The sequence below is a fragment of the Cynocephalus volans genome, chromosome 8 (genome assembly GCF_027409185.1).
Source record: "Cynocephalus volans isolate mCynVol1 chromosome 8, mCynVol1.pri, whole genome shotgun sequence".
Lineage (NCBI taxonomy): Eukaryota > Metazoa > Chordata > Mammalia > Dermoptera > Cynocephalidae > Cynocephalus > Cynocephalus volans.
This window is the reverse complement of record NC_084467.1, coordinates 87,373,886-87,386,435: the sequence shown is the minus strand read 5'-3', so window position 1 is coordinate 87,386,435 and position 12,550 is coordinate 87,373,886. Positions and strand designations below refer to the sequence as shown.

Genomic DNA, 12,550 nt, shown 5'->3' with positions numbered 1-12,550 from the left:
ATGTAAATAAAAACTGTATTTGAGATATGACATAAAAGGAGCAAATTTTTGATTTTGGGGTCTAAAGTAACATATAATCTTATGTTATATACACAGAAATGATTGAATTAAAGACCAGTGGTGTTCTGAAATTAATTATTTTCCACATTGTTTACCCAAATCAGCTTATTAAATTTATTATTGACCATTTTACCTAAGCAGTATGAAAGTGCATATTTTCTATTATCAAATAATTATTTGATTTATTTAACAAATATTTGAGTGTCTACTATGTGCCCAATGTATTTTATTCAATTATCCAGAGAAGGGATTTCTAAGCTAATTTTGAAGTTGAGAACCTAACAGAGGATCATGAGCCTCTCTTTCTGTGTGAATTTGTCTCCTATACTCTTAGATGCACACTTTGATGCACATTAAGGGTCCTCCTTCAAAATTAATTCCAGTGCTGCTGAAGGCCTTATTTATTTGAATGTTGTCTTGGAAAGGGGTGGGTGCTCATAAAAGAGATATTGAAGGTGGGCTGTTAATGTGGGACATTAATAACTTCTATTTTATTTTTCAACATCGTAATGTTGTCATTAAATTAATTAAATTAAGTAGGATTGTATTATGTGTTTCACTGTGTGATGCATTGAAAAGTAAGATGATCAATATATATAAACTAAAAGCAATGTAACCTGGGATACAAGTACATCTGACAAAAAAAACCCATTTTATTACTTAAATGAATGAATCTACTGCTGGATTACTTGACCAACATAAAAACCTGGGAAGATAAGTGGTTTGAACCAATAGTAATGAGGTTTTATATACATATCGTGTGTGTGTGTGTGTGTGTGTGTGTGTGTGTGTACATATAAATAGAAACCCTTTGGGAAACTTAAAGTTTCACCTGGTGTCAAGCACAGATCTGTGGCAGTTCGCCCAATAGAACAGAAACGTCCTTAAGCTGGAGAGACATTTGAGCAGTGTTGTGACTGATAAAGTTGTTTAACCAATCTCCTTATCCATTTCAAGGAATAGCTGTCCATTAAAGGTTCATTTGACCCCTTTTCATATGCCATGCTCTGAGTGGCCTCGGATTTGGGTGTGCATCTGGTGTGTGGAGCTAAGTGGCCTCATATTGCTCTTGGAGGAGGTGAAATTCCTACCTCACTGCCCAAGCTCAGTCTCTGCCTCTCTGTTAGATAAACAGCTTCTGCCTAAACAGTAAATTGCTGTCCTCTCTCTGATTTTTAATATGGCTGGAAAATGAAGAAATAACACAGGAAAGAATGTGGAACTTAAGCCCACCTCTCTAAGGTCCTTGTGCTCCTGGGGGTCATCTCCTATGAGATACCTACTACCCCTCTCTCCCTACTCTGCTGCACTGACCGCTGCAATCTTAGGAAGATAAAAGGGTGGTGGTGGAGGAAGAAGCAGAGCCTGCTGGGTCAGGTGGGCTGGTACCTTTGAAATGAGCAGTTCTTAAAATCTTTTATAGCCCATAGAGCAGGCATCTTCCAGTAGGCACTGCACTTGGCCCTTCTTAGTCATGCTGGAACACAGATTGGGGACTGAAGTCTTAGCAATTTTTTCCCCTTGTTTTTGAACAGGACTGAAAGGTCCACTAGCCTTCAGGGTCAGCCAGAGAAGACTGAGGCCAAGGCCAAGGCCAAAGCTGAGATTCAGTCATGGCTCTATCTCCTTATTGCCATTAATTAAGTAGTTAGAGTTCTTTACCAACACAGCAATTAATGCATTGCAAATTTATTGAGAGCCTACTATCTGCTCTCTGATATTTATATTACTCTAGAGACTGGAGTTTTAAAAATGAATATTAAGAGGAATTCTTTAATTATCTCCAAAAAGTCACTAGAACCAATATTCTCCATAAAATGACCACATAGTCTGAGACTTAAATATCAAGAATCTATCATCATTAAATAATTTTTCCTTATACACATAAAATTCAATTGGAAGCTAGAAACCAAATAAGGTTTAGAGTAGAAGAGTTTTCAAAAGTACAGCTCTCTACAGTATATGATTTATAGCAGATTGCTGCCCATCTTTTTTTAATAAAATTTTCCAATGAAGAAGACATTGTATATGCTTGTTGGATGTTCTCTATGTTTTAATCACTCAAATCTCAGTTTCTGCAATACAAGCATCTCCAGATCATCACACAAGGGGTAAAAATCCTATTAATTCTTTAGAGTATATGCAACTGCCTTAAAGAAAAGATTCTAATAAATCTCACCTTCATAGCCTGAATGAAGTCACTTATTCCCAAAGATTGGGTCATCCTTTAACTCATTCATTATTTTTTGGAAAACAAAATATTCTTTATTTTACAGATGGCTATATTGAGGCATGGGAAGATATGTAATTTGCACTGGACAGACCCTGCTGCTGAAAAGCTTATATATATGGAACCTCAGAACTCTGGAAAGATGAGAATGACAGGTTTTCACAGAGTATGGCCCTACCAACATCCTTGGAGCAAGGGCTTTCAGCAATGTGTTACACTCGTGTATAAAATGTGTTCAGTAAATGTGAATTTCCCTCCACAGACTAGGTCAGGGGAAGGGTATCTAAGGCAAGTGGTCTTTATTGTGTGTGTGTGTGCACACACAAAAGCGTATGTGCCTCTATCAATAAAAAAATGAGTAGGAATTCCAATAAGTATTTATTGTTAACATAGTTATACATTCTAATAAATTGCTCTATCATTATATGCACATTGCATTAAACATACCTAAATGTGTGATACCAAAAAAAAAAAAAAATCAGATAAACCCCTATTAAGGGAATCTAGAAATACCTGAAGCCACTGAGAAAGTAACAAGATGTGTGTTTGTTGTGTGTGTGTATGTCAGTAAATGAGAAAGAAAAAAAATCAATTACTAGGTGCTGACTTTGCTTTAGAAATTGTTAGCCATGTTATATAATTTGTATGTTATTAAAGGACCGTAAAAGCTCTAATCTGACCACAATGTCTTCACAATTTTCAAATGAGGAAAATGAGGCTTGGAAGAAGTAAGTTACTTGCCCAAGATTACTTGTTCTACTTATAAAGGTAGTCAGCAGACCAAGTAAAAAATAAGTTATAAGAGTAAAAAATATATATCTATAGTTTGTTCTACCACAGGCACAAAAATTGTCCACTGGCATTTTTGTTCTTTATGCAACTAACATAGTTTTCTGTGAAAATTAAAACAACAAGTTCTTTGCTTCTATGATGCCTTTGTGTGAAATCTCAATCCATTGTATGCCCTAGATCATAAATGAGTATGAGCATAATTAGGAAATGAGGCTCATATAGATCTTGGAGACTGATTTAATCCTCAATTGTTTGGTAATCCACTAGGCAGAGCAATGTCTCTGATGGAGCATTCACCATCACTTACTTTACAAATAAAAATGTCTCCACCAGCTGAAAAAGACAGTTTAAAAAATTGTGTTCATATTATTAGTTCCTGTTTTATTCCATCCATTCAGTGAAAATTTATTGAAGTTCTACTATAGACTAGGAAGTATGCCAGTAATTGTTCCATTTTGTTTCCATTAATTTAACCAAAAGACACATAATAAGCAGTCAGTAAATATTTATTCAACGAACAAATAAATTGGTATGAAAGTACAGAGCAGATTATATCCTGGAATTTCTCCCTTATTGGAGAGCACTTAATATAAGATTTGTCTCTTTTGGACTCAATCCATGAGGACCCAGTTCCAAAATTTGCCTAGGACTTGATTAAATGGCAGCTTACCTCTCAGGAATCCCATAGCATGGGCTTTTGGTAAGAGCATCATATTGTAGACAATGTGTCCACACATATTTCCATTATTCCCACTCCCAAATAACATCCTTCTGTTAAATGTACTGATTCCTTGTTTACCTTTTCCACAAAATACATTGATTTTAATTACCTGTATTTCCCTTCTCTTTAGTTTATGCCTAACTGGTCTAATGTCAGTTTTAGGCTAAAAGACAGAACCCATCTTGTTACAGCAAATAAGAAAGCAATTATCCTTCTCTATGCTGATTGACACTGTTTTGTGATTAAAAAACAACCAAATAGTAATGGACCTAAGTGGCAATTGGTTCAGAGTCTAATTACTGACAGAAAAATCACCTCAACATTAATTATGTTAAAATTAGCATTTGCGTCTGGCATCCACATTCCAAAACCCGCTTGACCATGAGATAGTCACTCCATTCCATAGTTATCTGGAAATATATTTCTCAGCTAATTTATTCTGTAAGAAACCATAAAAAAGCGAGATGCTCATGATGCTTATAATTAGACTTTTCATGGTTTAGATACAAACCTTCCTCTTTTTTTTTTTTTTTAATGGTCCAAGATGGGAGAATAGCATTACTTGGGTTTTTGGCAAATTCTTGGAATTCCCTGAGTCTCAGTTACTTAATTTGTAAAATAGAGTTGATATCTACTCCTCATTTGCATTTAAAGGATCAAAGGAGATAATGTATATGAAAAAATTACATTGAAGTATAATGGAAAGTTCAAAGTTCAAAGTTATTTTGTAACTGATGAGGTAAATTATATTCTTACTCCTTCCAATATTTCCACTTTCCTTTACTGGCAGAGACCTCATGTCAAGGGAAATAATAGTGAAATTATAGGTGGGCAATTTGGCAATGAGAAAGAATATCATTTCCAGTATTCTGATGTTTAGCTGTAACCATGCTTTCAAAGAGCCTAACAATTTGGAAAAATAGACATTCCATTCACAATTGCTTTAACATGCTGTTTTACACAATGTGGTGTCATGAAATGTGTTTGAAATTTAGCACAAACAGCTAGCACAATTGGTTCACATGTAGAATTAGAATGACCTGTATTTTAAATGCTATAATCCAGAGGGAAACTTTCTAATATAAGGAATTCTAGAAATAGTAATAATTAGGAAAGAGCACTAGAACAAGAGTCAGGAGACCTGTGTTCTATTCCTGATCTGATTTTAACTATAGTGTGCCTTACGGTAATTCAGTTAACCTTTCCAAGCCACAATTTTCTCATACGTGACAGAAGAAAGAGTCAAACGAGACATCCTTGAATTACATAAATTTATTAGACTTAATTCTGTAGTAAGACTTTAATTCTGTAGTAAAACGTTACCTTGCTTTTGCTTTTGAAGTGAGTTTGCTGGAGAAAGTAGCCTATGCTGAGAGGAAACCTGTTTGCTGTGAGTAATATTTATAATACATATCCAACATAATCAATAATAATTGAGTCTCAAATGCTTTTAATTTACAAGCCATTTCAGACAACCCGAATGCCTAAAGGGATCTCCAGGGTTTCCTTGCAGGTTAGCTCTCCACTCCACTCACAAGCACGTCACCTGTACCCTCTATTTTCTCATGTTTTTTCTCCTAATCCTACTTGGCCTGGCCTCTTTCTACGTCTGTTATCTCTTTGAGATTCTTTCCTCCATTATCTATCATTCTCATAACATATAGATCTATTTTCCTAAACTTTATTTCAGTCCCAAATCTTCCCTCACCCACCCATAGCTCCTCATTAATCTCCATAGGAAACTCATGGGTGCCGTTCGTGCTTGCCCAAAGGAACCTTCTTTTTAGATGGACAGTTATGAGCCTTCAAATCATCCATGTTAGAATTAAATCAGTTACCATTAAGTAAGAAATAGTACTAACAAAGCCAAGTTCAGTAGCTGAATGCAGAGGAAAACTCTAGTCCACAACTGCAATGGAGCCGCAACCAGACCTCTTCCAAGTACACGCCTCCAGATACCGTGAAGCTAGCGAAATTGTGCTGACGCAGGTCTGTCCATTCCACTTCATCACTAAACTTAGCATTGCATTGGAGGCATGTGTGTAGCAGTGTGGTAAGATCATAATGCAAGAGCAGGATGGACAAGCACTCAATTCCTGCTCCCTCACTCAATTGCTATGTGTCCCTGGTACAATATGCTGATTTAAAAAATAAAGATAAGAATAACTTATTGGTAGAGTAGTTCTCAGGACTAAAGATAATAGATCAAAAGGGTCTGTCACATAAGGAGACCTGAAATTCACTTTTATTATTATTATTATTACTCATTATAACCTTTAAAATCACTTTGAGGCTGAAAGAAGTCAATTTTTTTTTCCACATAAGAGAAAAGTAGGATGAAGGACATTTTGAGTGACTTGGCCATGGAGACACAGTAAGATTAGGGTGCCTAGGAACAGAATATAAGATCCTAATAGCAGGTTCTATGTTCAACACTTGATATTTGTGGAAATGTCTTCATTTAAATCTATCTCTAAAACCTAGGTACCTATTCTTTTCTCTATTTACTTTTTCTTTTGCGTCAGACTTTGCGCACTGTGATTCTAAAAGAGGAGGAAAGACTTGCCAGCTCATCTCATTTGGCAGGGTTTGGAGTACTTCTGTAAGGAGACTATCCCTCTATACAATCTAGAAAAGGGAACGTCTACAGCTACTATTTTGGTATATGTAATGCAAAAATGTGATTTTCTATTTCTTGCTGATGCTAAAGTTTATGTAAAAGGAAATAAGCCAGCTATTTTTCTCAGAAAGAAGATCAAATGAGTTATATAATTTTCACATAGAATATGAGACAGAACAGAAATCTTGTGAGTTAATATTTGCTATAGTTAAAAATGTGTAAACACTTTCCAATAGGAAGAAAGCACAAATTGTATTAAGGTTTTGTTAAGACACTGCAATGTCAAGACATGCTTGACTTTCAGTTAGTTCAAATTGAACTAAACAGGGTGTCTTTGCTCAAAGGCTTTTTGAACTTCTCCAGGAAGGACAGCATCAGAGTAGCAACAGTTTCTACTCCTGGACACACTGTCCAGTTATTGACACTGTAATAATTAAACTGCATTAACAAAATCCTGCAACATATCTACTGCTAAGTATACAGCATCCAAATTAATGAAAACTTTCTGTAGAATTTCAATTCTTTTGAGATCAAGATATTCTGAATCTGTACTACCGCAGAAACTGTAATTTTACACTAAGTGTAGAGAGATGTGATATTCTCACTCCATCTAAATTTCTACGTTCCTGTGTGCAGAGGTGTGTGTGTATGTGTGTGTGTTCGCTTGTATGAAAAACAAGAAATTTCAAACTCCTATCACTATCGTAGTCCTGTAGAAATATCTCTGCATATAGGCCAAACAAAACTCTTCTACCTCCAAAAAGTTAATATCAGATTAGTAGTAAAAATGTTATTTCATAAGTCGAAATGTTTAAATGAAAAGAATCTTTCTCCCATTTATTGTATGTTAAGAATTTACATCTTTTGGGCTTAAAAAGTAATTTATCATTTGTTTACATTACATACTGAATTGATCTTTGAACAAGACAACTAATGAGAACAAAATTGTGAGTCTGAGCACAGGTGAGACCCTTATAATACTTTGCATAAAGGAAATGCATTAGACATCCAGACAAGGAGCCTGTCACATAGAGTATTGGGCAATTAAGCCTGAAAGAGTTTTTACTAATTGCAGGTGTGTTGCTGGCTGCAATTACCATTGTAAATGAAAGTCATTACCTGGAGAAGGCTTTGGAAACTATAAAGGCAAGAGAAACCTTTTCTTCAGTGGAACATTCCTTTTTACCTTCTTTTCTGTTTGACCTAAGAAGGCTTCAGATATGCCTTTCACAACTTGACTTTTGTTTTGCCAGGTTGAATGGAGCAAAGGTAAATTATCAAACTTGTTTATAAAGTGATGTGCTGTACTGGAAATCATCACGTGTTTTTCAAATCACCATGTAGTGTTACTGTCAACCATAAACCCCTTTATCAGCAGACAAATGTCAGCATAAATCAAAGATGCTACCCATGAACTTAATGTTTGCTTAACATCAAGTTTGGTGGTGAACTGGAACAAGATGACTTGATATTAGTGACTGAACACCTCAGCCTAGTGCCCACAGTGTGGAGTATACTATAAAGCCATAATATATAATATAGTATTTTATACTATAGTATAAAATACTATATTTCACAGGGCCTAGCTTCTTGTACTTTCAGGTTTAGTCTAACTTCTTACAAGTACATATAAAATGTTGACCTTGCAAAAAACAGGAAATTTTCCCCAGGCTATAGTCTCTGTTGTAAGATAAAGAATTGTAACACAGCAAGGCTGCTGGTTCAAAGACAGACAAGTTACTGATGGATATGTAAAGATACTGGGAAACTGCTGTGAGGAGAAGGAATGTTTGCTAAGATCAAGCTTTTGTTGGTGGATCACTTAAATTGCCTTATGGAATGTCACTTTGCTGGTTTTACTGAATGTTATCAGCCTATATTGTTAAACTATAACCCCACCTATGTTCGCTTCCTGTATCTTCCTTGTCTGGAGAATAAATGTGGGAAGAGAACCCTAATTCGTGGTTAATTTCCCAAATGAAAGGAATGCCTCTCTCTTGAGGGTTCCAGGAGATTAACCACTTCGGGGCTTCTCACTGCTCCGAAGAGATAGGCTTTGAGTAATCCCTTGTGGTTCCGTCACCCAGGGGAAGAGAGGTGACAAATCTGTGGGAGGCAAAGCAACACCACAGGGATATAATTACTGAGATCCTGACACTGCAAATGGGCTGCCAGTGTCCTCCCTCTTTCCCAGCACCCAGCCTTGGGCACTTGTTGAGGGAGAACAGGCCACTAACTAGGGAGCCAGTGTGGGGATTATACACTGTCCACCAACTCTTTGTGCTTAGAGGCTCCCAGGGGAGGAGGAACTGAGCTAAGGAAGCTGATTTGTTGCCAGAGAAAATGGTACCACCTTTGTCAATGTGCCCTTGCTTTGTTACCAGTGAGAAACTGACATGATCATTCTTCCAACAGGTTGAGAGAGACAGTTTTTGGAGTGGTGAAGACATGAACTTTGAGTTAATATCCGGCTATGCCTTAACTTTGCTTTGTAAACTTGGGCACGTTGTTTAACTTCTATGAGTTTTATAATGGCCTCTTTCTCAAAGAGAATCCTTGAGGATTGAATGAGATGGTGCCTGTAAAGCACTTAGCTTTATTCTTAGTACATATTAAGTGCTTCATAAATGATTGCCATTATTATTGTACTAACCACAAATAGCACTCCACTCTCCACATTCATATCCATTAATACAGGTCCATGTCAGAAACCTGTGGAATGCAAACCACTCCTAGAAATTGGGGAGATGACTTCTCCTGAACAGTGAGAACTCCCAAGGTAGACCTTGTCAGAACTTGATCCCTTAGGTTCAGCCTAGAAGTAAAATAACCAATTTCAGGAGAAGGGCAATTATAAGAGAGGAAAGGAACTAACTCATCTTGAGTGCCTACATCAGGAATGATGCTTTAACCTTATATTATACACTATATTCTAAGATATGGGTATAATAATTTATATTATATATGAATATGGATGTATTTATATTTATACTATATTATTTCTATTATATATGAAGAAACCTAGGATGAGAGAAATCACTTGGCCAGTAATATGTGGCATAGATGGTGTTTGAACCAAGTCAGTTTTTCTGTACAGTCCAAGTTTTTCCTAGACCACACTGTCCTTTTCCTGCTGTAATTCAGTCTGATGTGATTTTAGTCCCCTCTGATCATAGTAAAAATTTCTCCTCACTTATTTTTCCAGTTGAAGTTTCTTCATACCTCATATTTATCATGAATAGCAATTTAAACCTGCCTGAACTCCTTGAAGAAAGGCAAAGTTTAAGTTGTCCATGATGTCACTGACTTGACACACAGAGACTTTGTTTTCTCCTGAAGATCTGGCCCTTTTAGCCTCTTTTCCTTACTTAAATTATGGTCCAAAGTATCAGAGAAGGCTTGTAATATGTTTCGGGCTGATAGGTGACAGAAGGAGATTCACTCATGTTTCAATTTTCCATCTTAATTACTAAGGTCTTGGGAAACTATGCTTAAAGCAAGGTGTCATTTCTCTAGAGCATTTTACTGACGTTAATTCAAGCAATGTTTATCCACCCTCCAAAGGATATGTAAAGCTTATTCTCACCAGCTTCAAAATGAGTCATTGCAAAGGAGCTCAGTAGTGCATCTGGTCAAACCATTAAATACCTGGTGTTTTACTGGAGGCTCTTTAGTGGTTCATCATGCATTTAACTTTCAGGGAGATAATTTGCAATCCAATTTTGTGGCTGTCCCTTTGAAGTTTGTTACCCCCAAGACATAATGTCATCAATGCTCATTCAAACTCCAAATAGTTGTTGTATAGCTTGCCCTGCTAAGGAATTAGGGTATCTGAAGTTATGGTAATGAAATTGGATGTTATTTCTGGAAAAGTAACATCTGTGAGAAGTTTGTTCCTGGAAACACAATTCAAATGCAGTATGAGGTATTATTACTTTTCAAATCTTAGGTTAAGGGACATGCAGTCCTGTTAAAGGTACCTCAGAAGTATACACATACATCCTCTAAAGGTGCAATCTTAATTCTCTGTTTGTATCCTCTTTCATAAAAGTATTTTCCTTGAAGCCATACAGCTGTAATCCACTTGTAGCCAGCTTCTAGCTGACCTCAGGTATGCTCCTTCCTGAAGATGGAACCCAGTGATTAACTGATTTCTACTAGACAAATGTAATAGATGTAGATGCGAATGAAGTGCCTTAGTACACAACCACATGGATTAGCAATGCGACAAGTGACCTGATGGATTGAATTTGAAGACAGGTATTCAATCTTTCTATTTCTTTACCCTTTTCATCAGGGAATCTTCTGCTGCCCACATTTTTCTTGAGAAAACTCTTTAATACCTTTCAACAAAGTATTACCTAAACCATGGCCTCTATAATCCCTTATGAGAAGAGGAAGGACAGTAAATTAATACACTAATTATCTTAAGTAAACAGGACCATTTTCCCCTTCTTTTCTATAGGTCATGGAGGAAGGGATCACACATCATTTCTCTGAGAATTATGCAAGTCACATACATCTTTCTTAAAGCTGAAATCATTTTTAAAATTTATGAAACCTAAAAGAGACTTCCAAGTATACTGTTACCTGTGAGAACAATGAGTCTGACAATGTCCCTTCCCCCAAATTTCAAGGCAGAAACTACTCCTCAACACAGATAAGCCTCATAATCATCAAATACAGAATCTATTATCTGTATTTGGAAGTGCTAAATCTCCATATTTGGCTGAACAGACAGCCAACGAAGTATATGTATAATTCAGCAACAGTGTCATAATTCTCTGTGCAACCCAGGCTATAATTATACAGAACATAGTTTTATGCCTAAAGCATCTGATTTCCCTAAACCTATGGAATACATCTGTTTTCTACCTATAATTTAATAAACTCTTTGCTTAAAAATGTCTTCCTAATGCAATGGATCATAGTGCATGGAATCACTGTACCTGTCAATCTTTATAACCCTCCCATAAATTGTTCCTCCCTCAAATACTGCATTTCAGTAAGTTAGAGGTTCATTATTAATACATCTGCATGTTAATTGCTTATCTGTAATACTAGTGAACACAGAATAAATGCACAGACATAAATCATGTATAATCAGATGATGTCATGTATCTTAAAATATTATATATAAATGTGTATGTACACATATACACACATTTATATACACACATATACATAAAACCATGGAAAAAGGCCAATAGATTGATGGTCTATATACCTAGAGATGCAGACCCAATTTTAGAAGCAGATGTGACCACCATAGTAATTACAAGTGGAGAAGGGTTTTTGGGGGAGTGGGAGTAAGTAATAAAAACAATCAGTAATCCTAATACATAAACACCTCCGGCCCTCATGCACCCTGGGCATAGCTATGTGCACTTGAATTCTCACTCGAAGCTTCTGTTCTAGACACATACGCGGCAGATTGAAGGCACAAATCCCAAAATATGGACATAATGGCTCCTCTGGGGTACTGATGGACGTTGTGCACACAGGCACGACAGGAAGGCCAGGGAACTAGACCCACACTCACTCACACAGGTATCCCTTCCCTGCAGGCCATCCAGCTGCGAAACCTCTAGTGGTAATCACCCGGGCTGACAGATACTCGCAAGCACACTCGGGGGACCTCCCCTGAAACCTAGGGGAAAGGAGGAGGGCCGGCCGGGCATTTGGGGACAGTGGCGCGCACCCTGACCCGGTCTCTGCGCCTCCAACATTGTCCAGGACCCAAAATCGCTCCTGAGCTGCCAGGAGGGTCTGCATTATGCCCGGGCGCTGGGCCAACTCACCTCGACGAAATAAAAGCAGGGCAGGAGGGTGACGCTGTCCTTGATCACTTTGCCCTTTGGCCTCTCCTTCGCCGACATCCCGGCCGCCTGCCCGGGTCTGCGTCCTCCCCCGGGCGAGGTGTGCACAGCGCAGCCGAGGCGAGCTGCCTCCTGCAGCCGCAAGCGCCCGGCGCCGCTGATGTCACATTCCCCGCGGGCGCCGCTGGAGCCAGCGCGCTGCATGCAGCGCCCCCGCTCTCTCCCCGCCCCTCTTTGCAGCAACCCAGCAGTTTCCCTGAGCCGACAGGTCCTCTTCACCCCCCACCCCCGCCCCCACTCTGTCTCCA

At 37.8% G+C, this 12,550-nt stretch overlaps 1 protein-coding gene across 2 annotated transcripts in view; it reads right to left on the bottom strand.

Annotated features, from left to right (window-relative positions):
- The window catches only part of PLPPR4 (phospholipid phosphatase related 4), a 49,990-nt gene extending 37,673 nt beyond the window's left edge, over positions 1-12,317 (bottom strand). Inside the window, exon 1 of one of the 2 annotated variants that reach the window (XM_063106806.1) lies at positions 12,225-12,317. In XM_063106806.1, the coding sequence (XP_062962876.1) occupies positions 12,225-12,302 (78 nt within the window). In that variant the 5' untranslated portion in view covers positions 12,303-12,317. The remainder of the gene's footprint in view (positions 1-12,224) is intronic. The other variant, XM_063106807.1, reaches the window with a different exon arrangement.
- Between the last annotated feature and the right edge of the window lie 233 nt (positions 12,318-12,550).